Source organism: Stylophora pistillata, chromosome 12 (assembly GCF_964205215.1).
Source record: "Stylophora pistillata chromosome 12, jaStyPist1.2, whole genome shotgun sequence".
In the NCBI taxonomy this organism is placed as follows: Eukaryota; Metazoa; Cnidaria; class Anthozoa; order Scleractinia; family Pocilloporidae; genus Stylophora; species Stylophora pistillata.
The window spans coordinates 24,875,828-24,897,964 of record NC_142530.1 but is presented as its reverse complement, the minus strand read 5'-3'; the positions used below and the strand labels follow the sequence as shown (position 1 = coordinate 24,897,964).

The 22,137-nt window shown below is 39.1% G+C and overlaps 1 protein-coding gene and 2 pseudogenes across 3 annotated transcripts; 1 reads left to right on the top strand and 2 right to left on the bottom strand.

Moving 5' to 3' along the window:
* Positions 1–398: 398 nt before the first annotated feature.
* LOC148719377 (progranulin-like) lies at positions 399–2,952 on the top strand. Of its 2 annotated transcripts, XM_088740949.1 has the most exons (4): positions 399–593; positions 1,125–1,247; positions 1,749–2,092; positions 2,368–2,952. In XM_088740949.1, the coding sequence occupies exons 1-4, from the start codon at positions 576–578 to the stop codon at positions 2,537–2,539; spliced, it is 657 nt and encodes a 218-aa protein (XP_088597075.1). In that variant the 5' UTR covers positions 399–575; the 3' UTR covers positions 2,540–2,952. The 2 variants fall into 2 exon arrangements, with proteins under 2 accessions (XP_088597075.1, XP_088597076.1); XM_088740950.1 differs by lacking the exon at positions 1,125–1,247.
* Positions 2,953–6,722: 3,770 nt separating this feature from the next.
* Positions 6,723–10,484, bottom strand: LOC111323554 (EGF-like repeat and discoidin I-like domain-containing protein 3; annotated as a pseudogene). Its single transcript, XR_015993969.1, has 7 exons — positions 10,350–10,484; positions 9,987–10,124; positions 9,386–9,720; positions 8,992–9,130; positions 8,375–8,698; positions 7,726–7,867; positions 6,723–7,307 (listed from the first exon to the last, which is right to left on the bottom strand). The product of XR_015993969.1 is annotated as an EGF-like repeat and discoidin I-like domain-containing protein 3 (transcript).
* LOC148719376 (lactadherin-like) lies at positions 9,035–19,625 on the bottom strand (annotated as a pseudogene).
* Positions 19,626–22,137: the final 2,512 nt, after the last annotated feature.

Below are 22,137 nucleotides of genomic sequence, written 5' to 3'. Positions count from 1 at the left end.
GTTAAAATTTTGCTCTAAATCCGAAATCCTGGCAAAATAATTCTCAGAATCCGCCGATCCGTTAGCCTATTCACCCCCCTCCTAGAAGATAGATAGAAAGATTTCTATTTAGAGATCATATTGCAGCCAATAGGCTAAAGTACATAACATTTTATAATAAATACAGAAAATGTATGAAATTGCTATAGTACAGGTTAAAAAGCTGGAAACTGATGAAACTACTGAGCTAAATTATGCGCGTATATTTACACTAAGTTGTTGTTCGCTAGTCTACACGTTGCTGGGATGAACGAGCGCTGGAAAAATTTGTTCAGTTTCAAATGAGTGAAGTTTCGAAATGAATGAAAATCACATGCACCAAGTCATTTTATTATCACGAGTAGTCGAGAGTGTTTTTACTAGCTCAGAGCTGGTATTAATAAGTAAGATAAGATAAGTAATGATAAGTCTCAAGCGCCGAGTCAGTTTATCGTGAAGAGTAGTCGAGAGTGTTCTCGCCACCTAAGAGCTTCGGGGTTCTACGGAATACCTTTCAAAATATTGAGCGATTTGCTTACCTACGATTTTCTTCTACGATGCACGGAACTGAGCAGGTAAGTTCTTTCGTTATAATTCCATCCCGTCCACTAAGAGTAATTATACCTTTCACTTGTTATTGAAACAGGAATAAGTTGCGACATAAAAGGACCTGTATATCTGCAAGAAGTATGATCGATAGTTTTGAACTTAAACTAACTCCTGCGACTACAACATCTAAGTTGATCCACATAAATTACACCTGACTAAGCTTCACCACACTGAACACCGAACCAAACTACTATAATTACAGTTAAGTGCTCAAAAAGAGGCCAGGTAGGCCACTGCATCAAGCTAATTCAAATTCGTTAAAATAGTAGGATAACTTCTTGCCATCCATTTGTGACCTCGTCATAAAGATATCCGGTTTTTTTGTTTAATTTGGCGAGCGAAACCGATATTCGATGTGTTTGCTCTTGGGGCCGCCACTGAAGCCATCTCTTCTAGTTAGCTCCTTAAAGCGTAATTTAGCACTTTTTTTTCGCTTGATTAAAAAGGATAAAATTTGGATGCTGCATGGTGAAAAAATTGTTTTTTTCATTGAGCAGATGAAGCGGTCTGTTATTTCACCTTTAGCACTACTCATCAGCTATGTGGTGATTATCTCCTGTGCTGAAGAACTAACAGGGAAAACACCGGCCGACCTGAAGATGCCATTAACATTGACTTCAGTATGTTTACATTTTTGAGTTATTTTTTTCATATTTTTGTCCATACCATAGAGATTCATTAATCGTACGATATGTCTTTTCTTTGCTGCAAATATTGTTAGAACTAGTATCTGTGTACCTACATGATTGATTTTTTTCCCAAATATTCTTGCGAAATAAAGAATTGATGAATTATCGACATTGCAATAAAGGAAAACAAAGTAACCATTCTTCAATTGGGTGAGAACATGACAATTTCCTTCTTGCGGCCGGATCTTTTTCTGGTTCGTGAGGTCACGTTAGGAACTTTATGTTTGCGTAGGTACATATTATTTAATTTGTTTGAAGACAAAACATTTTTTTTCTTTCGTACCCCACTATTACGAACTATCGCTATTACGGACACTAAATCTACATCCTGGGGATGTCCGAAATAGCGGGAGTCGCCTGTATGTTTTGTTGAGTATGTTATAAGCAGTAAAATTTGTCCGTGAACGACCAACTTGTGCATTTCTTTTGCAGCGGGACACTGCATCAGTAAATAGTTCAGTGGTAACTTGCCCTGATGGATCGCATTGCCGGGATGGTTATCCATGTTGTCTTACGAGGAAAACACTCATCATTGAGGGATATGTATGCTGTAAATATTACTCTGGTGTTTGCTGCGACGACCTTGAGCATTGCTGTCCGGAAGGATTCCGGTGTCTTCCCGGAGCAGGGTGTACTATATTCCAGAAAACTAAGGTAGAAAAGAATACTGTTGATACAGGGATCGTCATCTGCTCCGATGGACGCCAAGGTTGCTGTCCTTATACGAATGCAACTTGCTGCTCGGACCACAATCTTTGCTGTCCCTCTGGATACAGGTAAAAGCGAGTCGCAGCTTTCTAACTCTGTCCACATAACATGTGTATTTCCTTTTAAGATATGTACTTTTCTCTGGTTTTTTACATCTCTCTGTCAAAAACAAAATATTTCACTCGAGTGGTTTGCTTCGTTTCTGTCGGTCTATGAGTCATGCAGTTAATTGGACAAAGGCCTGATGTCCCGGTTTGTCTATCAGAGAAAGTAGCAGTCTTCTTTACACTGCCCTCCTTCACTGACCCACACTTTTCCTTCTCTTTTACTCCTAATTTTGCAGATGTGACCAGAATGCTAAGATGTGTGTTCTTGGAAATGTCCGAGTCCCGATGTTGCGAATCACAAAGTGCCCCCGTGGAGGAAAGTCCCCGACAGTCAACTCAAGCGAGAAGATTCGCTTTAGACCACAACATGTTCAAAATGGGGAACTTGAGGCAGACGATCTCCCCTAATAAGCAAAGCTCCTACAAGGCACAGTCTCGCCTTACATAGACGCACTAATAACACGCCGGAACAGCATTGAATGAAGTGGCTGTGACGCATAATCTTACCTGTTATAAAGATAATAAATTACAAATAACAGAAGCTACCTCTAACTTGCTATGACAATCAATGTTACCTACGTGGTTCAGAATTTTTGAGTTATAATTCTGTTTGTTTGCCTGCTTGTTTTTTGATCTCTTTAATCAACCAAGTTTATTTCAACGATATGGCGTAGCCCCTTCAATTAAAGTAGATTTAATGTGTTCATGTTGTCCTACAATTGATTGAGATGAGGAGTGCAGACCACCCCATATACCTATTTTAAGTAATCAATATTGTTTGTCTCTAATATCTATAATAAAAGGTTTATTTCATAATGGGACTTTTAGTAGCGTTTTTTTAAGTCTGGACACGAATTTTAGCTGTTCATTGTAAAATCATCCGCGAGAAATACTTTAAAAAAACTTCAAGTGTAACACCGAAGTGAGCTCACAAAAAAAAAAGCCATTACAATAACAAGTGTCTTGATCCTTCATGATCATTTTTGACTCATGAATTGCGCGCATGCGCAAGAACGAGATATAATGTGAAGAATGGCACTCGGTCGCTCGCTCGATTGGTCATTTCCTGTAAACTTTTTTTTCCATTTAGGCTTTTTAGTGCATTTGATAGTTTTTGGCGAGTAACAAACAAGCGAAATGGCAACCTTTGTTGCTAAGAATAGTGGTGGGGTGAAAAAGAAGCCAAGATAATCTTAAAAGAGTTTAAAACTATACGTTTTTTATCCGTTAATTAAAGTTTGCCCAATCTCCGAATACTATTTTGTCTCTTGCAATGTATATTTCATTTATGGCGTCGATACGTCTATTTTTGAATGTATATATGCAGGGAAATGACTATTGTGTCCGAAAAAGAAAAAAGGAAAACAAAGAAAGGAAGTTAAGCGATAGATGCGTATTAACTTTTTACTCAAAAATGAAGATGAAAAATAAAAATCGCTAAATATTAATATTTTCGTATGTGTGCAAATAGGCACGCGGGTCATATTTCGGAAGGAAAATGCAAATTAGTCCGTGAGCGAAGAGATCTCAAGTTTCATGGTCTTTCATGAAATCTGTCAATAGGAAGCAAGAGGAAAATGACCAAGAAATATTTCGGGACGAGAGCTTTATTCAAAACAGCTCTTGATTTGCTGTTATAAGCACAAAACGTACAAATTTCTTACGTGTACAAAGCCAACGCGGCAAAATTCATAATGCTTAGATCGTTGATCTCACAGCATGAAAATTGCGTAGCGTTTTGCTAAAAGTTCTGAAAAACTACGATTTAGCACAAAATCTTCTGTTAAGCTATACTTTTTGAACATATTGTTATTCGAACATAATTTTCACCGGGCCATGGAATCATCAAATTGTCGCTAAGCCCTGCTTGAAGTCCGAAGGTTCGGTTTGTAATTAGGTCCTTTAGAGAATCATACTGTCGTTAACTCGAAAGCTTATTCTGTCACATTTAAGACCTTGATATATCCCTTATTTTTCAAGGAGAGTATTCTATAGCATTGCTACTTTATATTCTGAGTTCCACAAGGTCTAACTCGATCGTAAAGGAACGAAAAATCCGACTTGAAAATTTTGAAGGTCGGCCGCGCGGACGCCATATTTTCAAATTTGATCATTTAGTATAAAGGCACAGAATGATGCCCTTCTAGTACCTTTTAAAGCCATCAAATGTATCCGCAAACGACAGATTCTGATTTGTTTATTGATCTCCAAGTTATAGAGGGAGTTTGGGGACAAAATTTTGCTTAGTAGGGGAGGTAGAAGGGAAAGCGTTCTCGCGCGAGCCAATCGCGCGGTTCAGGCGGTAACGGACGGTTAAGCAAAACGAAAACTTTACATTCGCGCTGCGAATTTGATCCAAATACTCCTTCGTAACAGGGAAAGTTACTATGATAGTGGCAGTACCACAAGGCCATCTACGGTATGACTCACTAGACAGAATAAGCATAAATAAGCATTTTGATAATCTTATGCATATAAGCTCATTCTTATGTCCGAGCGTCCCATCTAGTGCATAAGCTTTTACATGCTTATCCCTATGCTTACATCGCAAGTAAATACCGAGCTTAATATTGAACAGTAGTTTTTCGATAAACAAAACAGCACCCTTTCGTACTTTCTTTCACAAACCTTTACAGTAAAATCCGGGACAGTGATTGTCTTACACTAACTCCTACTCAGACCATATTTTCTGTCTTTGAGGCCTAGATTTAATTTTACATCATATTCCTCAAAACGTTCATTTACCAGTTCAACACTTCTTAGAACGATTCATACCCTAGTATGGAAATCAAACATAATTTTCTATTGACGACACATAAATTACATTGGCTTATCCAATTCACGAGTTGGCTCACAGAGCCTTTGATGGTTTGAGAACTGAATTTGGGAATTTACTGGTAAAACACGTAATGTCTTGGAGACTTAGTGAAGCGTTATGTTTTCCATAAACTGAATTAAGATTCGCGCGGTCAATGTAAAGTTTGAAGACCAGGCGATCATCCATCACCTATATCATGGGAAAAATCTGGAGCTTTGAGTTCGAACAAATTTAAGGCGCTTACGAGGTTCTTCAAGAAAGTCCCCCGAATATGGATTGAATGTAATCTACCAATAGACAATGGAGGTTACAGCTTCGCCCGACACTCAGGAATTATGGATCTCATTTTTAGCAATAAAGCTGATTGCGATGGTTCCTACTGAGTCCAACGATTCATTCAAAATCTTGGTCACTTTGCCCTATTTCCTACCTATCAGAACAAGTCTGATATCCTTTGCATGCTTATGAATCGCTCAGAGACGTTTCTGTACGTATACTATAATTCTTACGTGGTGGAAAATGAGTGATGCAATGAGTAAATGATTTTACTTTTCAAAGGGAATCGAATGCTAAAATCAGCGCATAGTGATGGCCCCGAGGGAAAAAAAAAATAAAAACCCAGGTACTGGTGTAAATATATAACGTGATTGCGCTGTCACGTTCGCGTGATTCTTATCGACATTCCCACCACTCTTCGAGTAATTCTGAGGAAGTCAACTCCAAAGGGATTTTTCCGGATGTCTTTCTATAGAAATTATATCTTCTATTCATGTTCACGTTCACATTTCTTCCACTCAGTGCTTTTGGCCATTCACGAAGTTCTTAAGACAAAAGTAAATTAACTTTCTTCATCATCATTTTCCAAAGCAGTATTGCTGAGGCTACGTCACTAACCACGCCCAATGAAGACTCGTGTAATGCTGGACTGAGGAGAGCTGAGGGGAGCAGATCAGAGCAGACCACCCCATATAGCTATTTTAAGTAAGACGATAGAAGCGTAAAGGGGCACATTTTGGTCAATTGTGTTTCTATGATGAATCTATTTCTTACATTTAGAGTGAGTGCTCTGGGTACAATCTTCGAAAAGACACGATCCTAAACGACCATTCACACCAGCGAAAAAACGAAGGATAAAGGTTTATATAGCAGTGCTATATTTAAGATTTATGAAAATAAAAAGCTAAACTTGTTATTTGACGTCCACTTTCAACTTAGGGACTAAATACTGAAATAAAACTGAACCAACAATGGCAGAATATATTAAGACAATGATGGCGGACTATACTGGGCCAATGATGGCAAACTATAGTGGGCTAATGATTGTAGACCATAACTGGCCGATGATGGTGCACTTTACTGGGCCACAGATGGCGGAGTATACTTGATCAATGATGGCACACTATACTTGACCAATGATGGCCGACTATACTGGGCCAATGATGAAACACTATACTTGGCCGATGATGACGAGCTATACTTGGTCAATGATGGCAGACTATACTGGGCCAATCCTGGCGTAGGTGCGTATGTAAGTGTGTTAGAACGCAGATATGCACGTAAGTGCGCAAGTGTGTAGGTAATTGCGTTAGCGCATAAGTAATTGTCTATGTGTGTTAGAACGTTAATAAGCTCGTAAGCAAGTGTGTTAGTATTTGCGTAAGTGCATATGTAAGAGTGTGAATGCGTAAGTATGTGAGTGCTTAAGTAATTGCGTTGGTACGTTCTATTGATCTGCGCACGATGGATATTGTTGTCTTATTGAAATTAGTCCATTTAAATGTTAGTGAATAAACCAAGATGTAGTTTATTCAGGCATCATGTGTATAAGGATCAAGTCAATAACGATAGAGACCGTTTTTTATCTTTATAAATTGATTTTAGTTAATTTCGGTTAGCTCAATTGGTATAGCGCCAGACTGTTGTGCGGGAGGTCGAGAGTTCAAATCCGGCCGGACCAACACTCAGGGTCTTTAAATAACTGAGCAGAAATTGCTGCCTTTGTAATAATTTCTGCAAACGGTTAGACTTTCTAGTCTTCTCGGATAGGGACGATAAATGGAGGTCCTGTCTCACAACTCCTTATATGTGATTTAAATTTGTTAAAGAACCCACACACTCCTCGAAAAGAGTAGGGCACGTAGTGCCCGGTTTTTCGGTCTATCTTTGTGCAGTGTCTATCTAGGGTGAATTGGGGGGGGGGGAGGGGTGGTGCCTCGCATGGATCTTGTGTTCCGTTCGCACTAACCCTTTGGGTCTAGTCACACCAGGTAAAGTCGTTAAAACTAAAAAACTAAAAAAAACTAAAAAGTTAGATTTGAAGTTGTCGAAACTTGGTATCACCTCCAGTTTAACTGCGACCTGAAATAGATAAAAACAGTTCAACCTTAAATCGGAATATAATCAATGTTTCCTTTTTCGGACATCTCAGGACTTATAGAAGGGACAGTTGAGTGTTAAGATTATTTTCATTGATTTGTATCCGTAAGTTTGAGGGATGTGTTTCTCCACATTATATACTGTTGAAGAGCAAACAATTCATGTTAATGATCCCACTAGGTAATCATCTTATTCTTACTTAAGAAATCTCGTTTTAATTAAAAAAAAAAATAATAACAGAGAAAAAGAAAAACGTATGTACACAATTCTTTCGCAAGAGATTTTGACGATGAAGACTGAAACGTTTAAGATGCCTTAACGAATATTACGAGTCTTGTAGGGGTTGTGTGGGAGGACGTCAGTGAAATCGTTATTCTGAAATGTTGTTCGGTTCATTTACCTGATTCGCAGCCATAGAGTTCCCCCTTCATGGATATATGACCGTGCCAAGCTCTTAGGCGAAAGCGGATGTACCGCGCTTCGATTGGCGGATTCAACGAATGACCCGCAAGAGTATCCCGGTTGGAGTTTCCAGTAAATTCCTATAACGCAAGAGAAGCCCTTGTCATTGTGTATTCATGACTAAAAAGATACGTGTTAGGTTTGGTTAGGTCTCAGTGGAAATGGGATAGTTCGTTAAGCTTGAGTAGTCCAGTGGTCAGAGCACTGGATTCTGGGTCAGATGGCCGGGTTCAAGTCCTGGCTGGGGCTCTACCTTGTGGCCTTAAGCAAGTCGCTTCACTCACATTGCTTCGTCTTCTCGGATAACACGCAAAGCCGTAGGTCCCGTCTCCTGCAGGGTTTGGGGTAAGAGACGTTAATTTCCCACACACGAGATTACTATGTGGTGGATGTCCTCCCCTGGGTGGGATAGGTGGGAATGTGAGATCGCTACATTGACTGAAGCGGCTGCCGAAGGCGCCTGTTAAAATGCTGACGTCCCATCTCAACCTTACTACATTGAGGCTGCAATGCCCCTTTAGGGGAGCTTCAATTAACGTTGCACTTGCACTTGCACATTTCTTTCCTTTGGATGAACCAGGCCTCACCTTGTTTTGCGATTGCCCTTGTTCTCTGTAGTATTCGAACACCATCATTTGCTGTATTGCAGCATGTACTTTGTAACCCACTGGTTGTATGCATTTCTTCCTTGTGTCGCAACGCGTGTCACTATGTAATCGCTACAACTCATGTCAACCTGGAGCCATTGGTTAAGATCACTTTCTAATTAGCTGACCAGGCGCCTTGTTTGCTTCCAGCTGCCTGGAAGAAGAGCCGTCCCTGAATGGCAGCATGATTTGCATCCCACTGTGATGAGGTGATTTGCCAGTTAGAGATTGCACGATTTTCCAATCCGAGAGCCTCATTGCATACTAAAGATTTTAAAAATTCATCATTTAATACACATCTAGTTATTCTAATGATCTTGAGTAAACATATAGAATGATAATTTCAGTTGGATATTTTCAGTAAAGAAATAACATTCTCAATCTAGTAATATTTTGTGTTGTGAATGACATGCCTGCAACACAAATATTCTTAATGGGTCTTGTTTTGAATTTTAAGTGAGCGATTCATTCATTTCCTTAAGGCCTGAACGGGATTATCCCTTGGAGAGTTGCTTTCATCGATGTCTATCTTGAATGACTTGTCCAGTAGTGATTACCTTCACACCCATAAAGTTCCATTCTCATAGATATATGGTGATGTCAAGCAACAGGTCGAAAACAAATATAACGTGCCGTGATTGGTGGATCGAACTCGTGATAAACAACAGTGTCGCGGTCAGTGTTTCCATCTAATTCCTGCAAAGGTAATATGATTATGCTATTAAAAAAGATTACTTAACTCGTTATTGATACGAAGAATCTTCTAAAGAGGTTTTTGGTGAAAGAAAAGCTACGAATGTTCTTCTGGCATCGCGTGAAAATCCATAGAAGACATAGGTACGCATTCAGTTAGTTTTTTTCGCAAATCTTATAACTGAGACATTAGACATTATCACCGAAAAAGAAACAATAATACTTTCATCCTTTATCGATTGAAATTATGAATCTGACCTCGTTATTACTTCCTTGTTGTCCACTGTAGTACTCGTAGCGAACTCCATCGTCGCTGTGCTGCAACCCGTATTTTGTTACCCACTGATTGGCGCCATTTCTTCCTTGCGTCGCGACATATGTTATCTTAAAAAAGCCACGGAGTTGAACTTGTAACCATTGACAAGCATCATTTGTACGAGCTGACCAGGCTCCCTGTTTGTTTCCAGCTGCCTGATAGAAGAGTCTGGCCTGGTTCGCAGCGTGATTTGCGTCCCACTGTGACGAGGCACTTATTTAATTGTCTGAGATTACATGGTTTTCCATACCGAGGGCGCCGAGACAATTTTGGCATCCTAAAAGATCAAGTCGATCCAAGTAAGAAAATTTAGGTAATTGATATTTTTGGGTTTACAATTGAATATGGATGAAATCCCTTTCCTTTTACTGCTTCTTAGTTCAGAGTAAATTGCCACTTATATGAGCAACTTCTTGTGTTTTTAGCTTAAAATGATAGATTACAATAACTTTTTTCTATTTTGCTAGCTTTCTTTCTTCAAAATCTCAGGAGTATATCTGAAGATATAATTTCCGAAATTATTCAAGACCCTAGAACTATTACCTTTACATCCATAAAGTTCCACTCTCATCGAGATGTGCCCATGCCAGGCCAGTGGACGAAAACGGAAGAAACGAGCTCTGACTGGCGAGCTTAGGATGTGAGAAACAATTGTGTCGCGGTTGGTGTTCCAGCAGATACCTAAATGAATGAAAGAAATGTCATCCGAAGAATTAAATTGTAAATAAATAAGGATAAGTTAATTTCACCCTACTTTCAAGTTTTTAAACAGAATTGTTTGGAGGCATTGTAACTCAGCCTTCATATACGAAAAGGTTTTTGAACATCGTGGCGAGTTATGCATCAAGTGATCGACCTTCAAAGAAATAACCTCGTTATAACCATGTTATATGTATTTTATTTCACCTTATAGTTTGGATAACCTGAAAGTGTACACCATCGTTGCCATACTGCAGCATTTATCTTGTAACCCACTGGTTTCCTTCCTTGTGTTGCAACACGTGTCACTCTTGTGTACTGGCAACCCAGATCAACTTGAAGCCAGTGGTTGACATTATTTGCACGAGCTGACTATGCACCTTTTTTGGCTCCACGCTGCTTAAAATTCAGCCTGCCTTGGATGGCGGCACGATTGGGATACCACTGAGACGAAGCACTGATTTGTCCGTTAGATATTCCTCCATCTTCCTTGTTGAGAGGTTTTCCACATACTTAAAAAGTTGATTTTGAGAATAGCAATTTGGACACTTAGGCGTTCCTTGTTGGCAAATGTATTTATTTTAAGTCACACATATCGCGATTTTTTGATGCGATTTTTCAGAAAGGGAACAGTATTTCCTTAAATGTGTAACCGTAGAAAACTTTACCTTGTGGTTAAAAAGGTGGAACTGCTATTTCTAGCATACCTAAAATTTAGTTGATCCTCTGTTTCATTGATTTTGAAGTTGACAGAAGACGACAACTTAGTCAATCAGCATTGAATTTCTTTCCTATGACAGACTCCTAATCTAAGAACTTAAAGTGTCCCTGTCTGAGAAAGTGTTCCGTGGGCCAGAAGTGATGGTCAACTGATTTGGCTGAAACTTGGCACAAAAGTAGAGTGTGATAAGATATTTCAAAAGCCACTTTGGCTCACTTCTCTGACTGTTTGTTCTGGAGTTTCAGTGGGGGGTTCCATTTGTGGCCTGTGGAGCACCAAAAATTCATCCCTCTAGTTGGCATTTTGAAAGTGCTATAAAACTCCATTGGTAAACTGTGCTGCTAAACGAATTTGACCATGGAGTCTACTATAGTGGAGCTTTTACTTCATAAATATAACTTTGTTCTCAAGTGATTAGACAGAGAGAGGCCTGGGGCTAAAGTTAGGTCAACTTGAGGTCAAAATCATTACCCAAAATTCCCTTTTTTCAAAAAACTATAACACTCACCTGCCTTCTTGCATAACTTTCATGCCAAATCCAGTATGTACTTTAGTGACCTATTTATCTAAATCAGTTGAGAAAAATTTGGCTTAATAAGGTTTGTTAGGTTTTTGGCACAAACTCTCCATGCCCCTCTAACGTCAAGCAAAATGGAGTTTTGAGCATAATTCATGCTATAAGCAGACCAAATTCTTGACATAAGGCCTTAATTTTGTATTAAGTGAGTGAAAATGAAACATCAGGCCAAGTCAGTGTCATTATCTAGAAATATTTCGACTCATAGCTTAGAAATACACTAAGAAAGCCTCTGATTAGCATTACAAACACTCAGCGGTTTAGCAAAATAAAGTAAAGTAATAAATGAAAACCTTGTACCCATCTAGGGCACAAATGATGATGTACTGACCTAGATATGACAATATTTTTTAAAGGTGCTTGAATTTTCTCTGATCTATATATGTTTGTTAGGCCATATTTCCATACGTATCATACTCCAAGCATGCAAAGTCTCTATATTTTGTCAGGCCGTTTTTTACTTGAAAATAAAGTGACCTTAACCCGGCCTGAACCGTAAAGCTAAGAATAAAACGATCGTTAAAAGATGATTCACGTCTGACCTTTGAATAGGCTGAATAGCTCTCGCAAATACCCATCACTACGCGAGCATGACCATGCATACATAAGCTTACGTGCCGCAGTGAGCACGGTCCAGGTGACTTGTGATCATGATCCACCAGAGATCTTCAGTACATTACAACTGAATAAATGAAACTATCCAACAAAGAGGGATTCAACAGTCAGAAGAGCTGGATGACAAAAAATTATTGTTGCTGTTTTAATGAAATATTCCACACGAGACATGAGATGACGTCGATAGGGCCCGCCATTTTGGACGTGAGAGTATTAGGACTGGACCGAGTTTCCAGGGCTAGGACAAAACACTGACCCGGGTCAAATGACCCCCCTTACTGACCCCCTCTTACATTCACTGGAAATCATGAATTAAAGCTAATGATAACAAACTAACGATACAAAATTACGATGTAATAAGATAAATAAATGGTCGTGACTAATGGACTTATATGGTAATACGGTAATATTTTGTAATAAAAAACAAAGGAAAAGACACCGCCATATTGGAAAACGAGAATACCCTGGGGACGAGGTTGAAGAAAATTGGTATTGGGAATTAGAGCCTGACCTGGCACTACCAAAACACTTTAAACTTCCGGTTTCTGACGCTTTGGTCGAAGAAAAACAATCCTTTTCGATGGAAACGTATACAACGCAGTACACAATGTTTCCACACATTTGCCACTCGTTTATGAGTGTAGGAGAACCTAACAATGCAATTGTGGTAAAACGAGTTTGGACGATGGCATTAAACAGATCGACCCTCTTCCGCCATTTTGGAATTTAAGAGGTGATTGTTTTATAATATCGTAATTTTGTATCGTTAGGTTGTTATCGTTAGCTTCAATTCATGATTTTCAGTGAATTAAAGAGGGGGTCAGTAAGGGGGGTCAGTAGGGGCTCAGTTGACCCGGGATCAGTGTTTAGTCCTAGATAAATAAATAGATAGATAGATAATAATCTTTAGAAAGAGTGCGACTTTTCTAGCCCGAGTTTCCATCCCTCCCCCTATTCAAGCGTAAATGTTGTGTCCTTATCAGTTATTAAAAGAGTAGCGATAAGAAGTTTCAGGAGAATTTTACGACGGCGCTTTGTTCCTTTGGAGGGGTAAATGATCAGTGCGGTGCCTTATCATGGGCTCCGCTGCGCGAAACAAGAATGACTCCTTTGTTGTCTTGCGATAATGACATGACTGCTTGGTTAAAACACGAGTACAAGGGGTCAGGTGCGTCCGGGCGAGACGAAGACCAGGTGATACCAGAGCTATAAGTACAGATAATTGAAAATATAAGAAAGGGCTCATACACGCGCATAAATGTAGTAGATGGCTTTTCAACTGCCACTCTAGATAAGAGCGGTCCTCTCAACTTCCGGTCCAAAAACATTTTCCTTAATTTTTTCCCAATGAAGAGGGTTTAGGAAACATGTATCAGAAATAGTTCGGTTGTTTTCCAGTTCTCTTTTGTATGACGATTTCAAATTTCGCGAACTCTCTGCCAAGGGAAGATTAGCCAAGGTGTTGCAAAAGCAAAAACTCAGTCAACTACTGTCATTGTGCGAGTTTTTCGACATTGAAATTTTTGGTAATGCTAATTCTAAGCCTTTGTATTATAAACCTCTTCTACAGTTAGAAAATTCCTGTGATTACCGCAAGTGATGGTCAACAAACCCGCGTTCACGTTTTACACGAGCTTTTAGCTCTTAGGTGATACGTGGGTAAATAAAGTATTTATTTATTTTAATTTTTTACTCAAAACTCAGTGAAGGTTGCGTGACTCCTCGACTTGGTCCAGTCCTTTCACTCTCACGTCCAATATGGTGGGCTAGTCGATGTGATAACAATCGTATCTTGAGATGCTGCGGGGCATGTTTCACGTAAACTGCAACACAAAATATTTGTTATCCAGCTCTTCTAACTGTGGATTTCTTATTTACTGTCGGATGATTTGAATTTTTAAGCTCTAACGTACCAGGGAAATCGGACGGATCACAAGTCACCTGGACGCTACTCACTACAACTTGTATGTATCATCCTGCTCTTTTATTGATGTCAACGTGCGTATTTACAAGAGCTAGCAAAACTATCAAAAGTTTAACCATAGATCTTCTGTTAACGGTCGTTTTCGTTAAGTTCACTTCACGCTGCTTCAATAAATGGGTCCGACAAAATATAGAGACTTTGCATGCTTGTGAGGATAGTATGTATGGAAATATGACCTGAAAAATATAAATCAGAGGAAATTCAAGCTTTTCTAAACAAAAAGATTGTCATATCTAGGTGAGGACATCATCATTTGTGCTCTATGATGGGTGCTAAGTTTTCAAAAAAAAAAAATTACCTTTATTTGCTAAACCCGGGTGTATGTAGTGCTAATCAGAGGCCTTCTTCAAGCATTTTTAAGCTACAAGTCGAGGTACTTCTAGATAATGACACTGGATTGGCTTAAGTATTTCATTTTCAATCAAAAATTACAAAATTAAGGCCTTATGTCAAGAATTTGGTCTGGTTATAGCATGAATTATGTTCCAAACTCTATTTTGCTTGGCCTTAGAGGGGCATGGAGAGTTTGTGCCAAAAACCTAACGAACCTTATTAAGCCACATTTTTCTCAACTGATTTTGATAAATAGTTCACTAAAGTACATACTGGATTTGGCATGAAAGTTATGCAAGAAGGCAGGTGAGTGTTATAGTTTTTTGAAAATTGGCAATTTTGGGTAATGATTTTGACCTCAAATTTGACCTTACTTTAGCCCCAGGCCTCTCTCTGTCTAATCACTTGAGAACAAAGTTATATTTATGAAGTAAAAGCTCCACTATAGTAGAGTCCATGGTCACATTCGTTTGACAGCATAATTTACCAATGGAGTTTTATAGCACTTTCAAATGCCAACTAGAAGGATGAATTTTTGGTGCTCCTAAGGCCACAAATGGAACCCCCCCCCCCTGAAACTCCAGAACAAACAGTCAGAGAAGTGAACCAAAGTGGCTTTTGAAATATCTTATCACACTCAAATTTTGTGCCAAGTTTCAGCCAAATCGGTTGACCATCACTTCTGGCCCCTGGAACACTTTCTCAGACAGGGGCAATTTTAAGCGCTTTAATTCCGGCTTCAGCTACTTGTTCGCAAAAAATGACTTTTTCCAAACGATGACTTTTCTTGTCAGTCAATTGCAGGAAGGTTCTGAAAGCAAGCTATTATGGTAGAAAGATTGATCATAGTGACAAAAAACCTCATTGTCAAATACCTTTGCGGCAACCGTAAAGCTCCGCCCGCATGGAAATGGGGTTATGCCAAGCTGTAGGTCGAAATCGGACATAGCGTGCGTTGATTGACGGATTCAAGTTATGGGCAACAACAGTGTTCGGGTCCGTCTTTTCAGCGAATTCCTACAAATGGTAGAGCTTGATAGGTAAGATCGATGTTACCTGTAAACAAATCAAGCTGCCTCACGACAGTTCCTTCATTACGTGTGAAGAGCGATCCATAATTGAATTGCCTTTACCTTTTAAAGTTTGTAATACCCTAAAAGGTTTGCTGCTTTCTAAATGAAAAAAACGAATTTCAAATGCAATTCTTGATTTTATTGTTCTGCAAAAAATTACTAACCAGAGACTTGAAGTATTCTGAGGTTGAAATTATTATGTCTATGTTTGTGCAAGTTTCTTTGAAAACACTTGACCCACTATGTAAGAAGTCTTTCCTTCTCCCCGATAATATTGGAAGTGTACTCCATCATCGCTAAACTGCAGCATGTATTTCGTCACCCACTGGTTATTTGCATTTCTTCCTTGTGTTGCAACTCGCGGAACCTTGTTGAAGTTGTTGATCAGATCAATTTGAAACCACTGATTGACGTCATTTCCATGGGCTGACCAACCGCCCTGCTAGTTTCCATTTTTTTTGTAGTTCTGTCTTCCCTGAATGGCGGCCTGATTGCCAACCCATTGAGATGAGGCGGTGATCTGGCTGTTCTTTATGTTAACGCTTTCCACACCGAGCGGATTCTGGCATTTTGCGATCGCTGCATCTGTGTTGATAAAAAAAAGTCCGCTTTAAGATGAACTATAACTACTGCAAGTAATCGCCTTTTACTGATATAAATTAAATGTAATCGCTCAGATGATTTAGAGAAGCGCGCTGTGATAGTCGGGGATTACATCACACTTTGCTATAATCAACGGTGTGAGGTAAAACTAGAGCGGAATAATTCGGGTCAAGGCGCGACTGTTGATAGATATTTCGTCAGCGATTAAAAATGTGCATTCGCTGTACTATTCACCTGGCTCCGGTTGTTCAAAGAGCGGATAACGCTATCCGACGGATAAATCGCTATCCAGCGGATAAGTGTTACCAAGACGTACTGTGCTATCCACCGGATAGAGATTTATCCACTGTATAGCGTTATCCATCCTTCGAACAACCGGGGCCTGGCCCCGGTTGTTCGAAGGATGGATAACGCTATACAGTGGATAAATCTCTATCCGAATGATAGCACAGTACGTTTTGGCAACACTTATCCGCTGGATAGCGATTTATCCGTCGGATAGCGTTATCCGCTCTTTGAACAACCGGAGCCAGATGTATTATAGACTTACAAATATGCTCCTGAGGCTCAGCTTACAGCTGTTCAGTGTATCAGATATTTACTAATATATTTTTCTCAGTTACATATCCTTGAGAAAATTTGGCTCGTGAAGCTTTCCTTACCAAGCTTCTTGCTGCTTTCCGCAACATCAAAGCAGAACACTGAGAAAGATAGCTACCACGAGTAATTCAATCTGCAGGCAATAAATGATAAGAATATTTAGTTTAAACAACAATAAACATATGAAACATATGTGTGAACTGCGGTTATGAGACGTATATGAGAACGATCCTTCGCAGTAAAGCACTATTTGAGCAATAGTGAAAATCAGACCTGAAAAAAATTTCAGGCCTGTACGGGATTCGAACCACTGACCTCTGCGATACTAGTGCAGCGCTCTACCAATTGAGCTAACAAGCCAACTGGGAGCAGGCCATCAAATTAATTCGATATAAACCCGTAGATGATAAATCAAACAACAATAAACATATGAAACATATGTGTGAACTGCGGTTATGAGACGTATATGAGAACGATCCTTCGCAGTAAAGCACTATAAATATTTAGTTTGTTGCGGACTCGCTCGGCTGCACGTCGTGAGTCCAGAACATTTTGACCACTGAAATGACGAATGTCGTTGTTGGTAAGAATAGGTATGGCAGGTATTAGGAGTCTGAATAAAGGGAGGGATGGGAGGGAAATTTTGGATTTTGGTTATGAAAATCCAAGCAAGAATGACTGAATGGATCTACAGCAACTATGCCATGTGGTTCTCTGGGCTAAGCTTACAGTCCATTTTGCGCTCGTGCACGATGCAAAACGTGTCCTGTCATTCACAACACTGATAAAATATCGGGACCTAAACGACCATTAACATCACCGATCACTTCACGTGCACCTCCGCCAATGTAATCTATTGCATAACTTGCACTTATTGCAAAAAGATATACATCGGCGAAACAGGCAGAAGACTAGGTGACCGATTCCGAGAACACCTTCGAGACGTGGAAAGGAATGACAAGGACACATCGAAACCAGTCGCTAGACATTTTAATTTACCTAATCATTCTAAGCAACATATGGCAATCTGCGGTCTTTCCTTGCACTTAGGTAGCACGGAAAGCCGTAAAAATCTTGAACAAAAGCTCATCTTTCAAACCGGCAGTCTAAATCCCACAGGGATCAACGAACGCTTTTCATTCCACTAATTTATTCATGTTTGTATCGTTGCCATGTTCCCACCAATAACGTAGTCCATTTTCTGCCTTTAAAAACTCACACAGCCCACAATTCCTCTATTCGCTCCGACGAAGGGCTAACGCTCGAAACGTCAGCTTTTGTAATCGTCACGGTGGCCAATTTACCATTTCAACTTTGTTGATATATGCAAATTATTTCGTTACTCCCACCAACGCAGCCCCAAACAGTTTCTTTCGAAACTATCAGCCTTTATTACAGTCGATTGGTTGATAGTGGGTCACGTGACAGGCGTGACATGTCACACCACAGTTAAATAAGAGAAATCCTTTTTTCAGACTCATGACAACAATATTAAGAGTTGCCAATTAACTAATAGTTAATTGACTTCCTCTTAAGTGCATGAAACACAAGTAGTAAGTGAATAAACAAACAACTTGGATGTGGCTGCCAAAGGGGAAGTGGGTAACAAAGTGCTCAGTGATTTTAAATGAATGATCACTTTTAGACCGTTTATTAAGAGCCTCGAGTAGAAGGAATTTTGGCAAGTCCACTTTGAATTTTCTTTGACGACACACTATTTGGACTATCAAACAAAGACAGGCTGTCTCCTGCCGAAATGAAAGAAAACTGCACGAGAGGATTACGTAACTTATAATTGTTCTGACAAGTGTAAGTTTTTTTGTAAAAAAAGGTATCTTGTGGTATTTGATTCAAAACTTTTTCGTAATCTTTCCGTTGTGAAAATTCTAAAAAATACTGAACAACAATCAAAATAATTACGTAATGTGAAAAGAGGAATCTTCGTTATTTGAAAGTAAACGATGACCAACCGATAAGGTGGCGACAAGCAAAGTAATGCCACTGTCAGTCGTGGAATGAGAGTGACAAAAGCAGAGAAATTATTTTGAGAAGAAAGAATTAAAACAGATGCTCAACAAGTCGTTAACAAAATGGTGAGAAGTGCAGTCTTAGATGGTTACGTAGTGCGCGAGGGTGAACAAGGTTTTCAGTAAATTTGGTGTTCATATGACGACCTGAAAGAAAATATAATTTGTGGTAATCCTAATTAGCATAAATTAATAGTTTGCCTGCACGTATCGGAGGACTGGGGGTGGCTGCGAGGTACGCGGAGAGTTATGGGATCGTGGTTTGTAAATGGAGGTCGTTAGTAGGGCAAGGCAGTCTACGGTCAGCCTTCACCGTGTGTAGCTTTTCGTTTTCGTTTTCGTCTTTTGTATAAATTTACAGCGGTACTTGCATAGTACCTTAAGTAACCATGTAAAAATGTCATTCATAGGATACCCTAAAACCCCAAGGGTGGCACCGCTACCTTGGTCGGGGGTACACGTTCTCCGTATTTTCCACCTGCTGGTTTTTAGGGGTTTTCGTGTCCGGCTTTGGTGCATTTAGTTTACTTCAATTGTAATAGACTTCTGTTAGCATATCGATTTGGCGTTAAATAAACGGTGGCTTGGCACCCTAACCCGCCCAGATATCAACTCTTGTGTGTCCAGTTGAGTAGTGAAGGCAAAATAGGGGATTGATATGCTTGCCGAACAGTAGATTTGGCCTTTTAAACTCGCAGATGGCAGATTTTTTTCTCAAAAATTGTGTACTCTGTGGATTTGTAAATACAATGGATCCTGCTAAGTGGGTCTTACAAATTGAAAACTATGTGCTGGTCAGCTACGTAAGAGCAAGCTATCTACAGATACTCACTGACAAACAGTTTGTATTAGAGTTTGAAGGGAACTCGAATCTAGAATTGATCGAAAATAACATAAGGTCGACAGATGATGTCAAAAAGTTCAGTAGGTATGCATATCTACATACCCATATTTATAACCCGCATCGAATAAAAGGCATTGCAGAGAGGCACTTAAAATACGATGCCCTTTTAGTGATCTGTCATAGGAAGGAAAAACATCTTTGAAAGAATTAATTGGTAAAATTTTGAACCAGAAGTTGGTGTAGTGTAGGCGACTAATGTTGTTAGCCTCGTCAAGTCAGTTGAGAAGAACTGTCACATCTTTTTCAGATCATATTTGATCTCACCTCCTGGAGTGCATTTCGGCAGATCAGCCTAAGTTTGATAAACTTATTTGAGTTACTTTATAAAAGCAGTAAAAAGATTTTTCCGACACTGAAGAGTCATAAAAATTCTCAGGAAATATAAAAGAGAAGACTTAAAAGCCATTTTCAGATCTTTCGAATTCATTCACTGATTAGGTTTGCAAACCGCGTTTCTCAATTCTGCTTGGGTATCGAAGCCACACGATTCTGGAAAACCAGAAAAAATAACCGATTAATCAATAACATCATTCATCGTCGTGTCAGTTCTATTAAACAACAAAACTTAATTTTTGAACGGCTATGCTCAACTTATTCTTTACTTGCAATAAATATTCAATCAATGTAGTAATTTTTAATTGTATTTGAGGCTCATCCGTAAAATTCGAGAATAAAAAAAATATATCTACTCTTTGATTTTGTCAAATTTGAAAAAATTTCCTCGGCCTTTCATTGCCATTTGGGGGACCTATGATTTTGGAGACAAAGTACACAGGTTTATGCTTTAGTTGCCTTGGTAACAGGAGTAAGGCTACGCTTCTAGAACAATGTGAAATTCAATTAAACGATGGTGTAGGTGTTCTCACGCTCTGCTAACCACAATTGCTCTAATATTGAAACATGATGGGCAAGAAAAACGTGTCCGGATATGAACCCACACATATATTTTCCCTGTTGTGTGAATCATACATTAAGGAATAATGTGTAAACTTTGACAAACTCTGAGCAGAAACCAGAAGGAATTTAAGCAATCATGTTCGACAGGCGTTTCATAGGGTAACTTTTAGCTCTTAAAAGAATTTCTTATCATACTTTTTCAGATGATCTCTTGTTAGGGTCGACACATTCCTAAGAGGTGAGAATACCAACAAAAAGGAAAAGAGATTGTTAGGATGACAGAGATATGCGCAGATTGCAAATGACACAGTTTAAAAATTTTAGCTTAATTTTCAAATTCTGATCGTTGAGCCTTGGCTTTGCGCCTTTCAATAACTACAACTATTAGCGTACAACATTTAATTCAATCTGGGTAAGTCATAAAAGGCCAACGTCACGAATTTCTAGTGAGCAGTTTTCCTTGAAGGACAGTTATGCAAATTGAGAGTCACGTATTGCATAAGGGCTTCTGCGCATCAGCTGTGTTTTTGGAGTGCGTCTGAAGTAAACTTTTTAAAAACACTCAAATCATGGGTCTATAACTCTCGTTTGTTTAAGACTAAAAGGTTATGACGTACTTAGGTAATGCACAAGAGTCTTCCGTGGTTCTATTAAACAAAATCTTACCCAAAGCAAATGCTTTGTAATAACTATTTATCTATGATGATGAACGCCCGAAAATTTGCCTCGCTCCCAACATGTGGCTTTGTTGTTCAGTTGATTTTAGGATCCAAATAACATCTGCATGGGAGTCACAGGATCGAATCACGTCGATGCCTGAACTTTTTCAGGTTTATTTTCTGCAAGGCGCTTTTTATGCAGTCATTTCTTTTCTTGCGTCACTTGTAATGTTCATCAGAGTATGATGGCAGATAACAACTCATGCTGTTTCTCATTATTACTGAGAAATCTCATGATCAATTTGTTGTCCAAAGTTGTTAGCCGCAACAAACACTCATTTTAAGCTTGATAACTTTTATTTCGTCCATTTGATAGCGTCTTGCCTGATCTCAGTAAACAACGTACGTGACAATTGAAGTGCGGCTGTTCGTGAGATTTTAGTATTGTCCTTATAGTGCGGTCGCGTGACTTAGCATACATATTGTTTTGAAGAATTCGTAGACTTTGGAGGTTAGGTGTTGCTTTGAATTCGTTGAATCATTCCAAACAAACAGTTCATCATGCTCTGAACTCTTGCAACAAGAGAAACAATTACTGTTTGTTCTCTCTGATACATTGTGACAATCTTTGGCTGTAAAAAACACTTCATCAACTCCATTAATATCTTGGCTTAATGAAAATTAAACCCCGAAGATAGAATCAGTTTTACAAGCTTTCTGAAAGAAAGTCTAAAATTTTGAAATATGGAAATGCATGTTTCAGTCATAAACCCTTTTCTTTCTTGTCCATTAGATAAATCTCCATTTAGAAAATACAGAAGAAAAAAATGGAAATTTTTTAGCATGCAGTGAAACGATATAAAATTTTGTCGTGTAGCATCCGTGCATATTGGTTGGGCAAATTGCGTCTGTGAGTCGCACCACCGCATTAGCCACAGAGTCAAAAGTGTTCTGACGGCCGATTATTTTCCTGTTTCTTCTTATGAATTAGATCATAATAAG

Excerpts from the sequence above, each read along its gene's own strand:
- LOC148719377 (XM_088740949.1), top strand. Across the intron at positions 1,248-1,748 it reads TGCCATTAACATTGACTTCA|CGGGACACTGCATCAGTAAA; the intron begins GTATGTTTACAT and ends TTTCTTTTGCAG. Across the intron at positions 2,093-2,367 it reads TGCTGTCCCTCTGGATACAG|ATGTGACCAGAATGCTAAGA; the intron begins GTAAAAGCGAGT and ends CTAATTTTGCAG.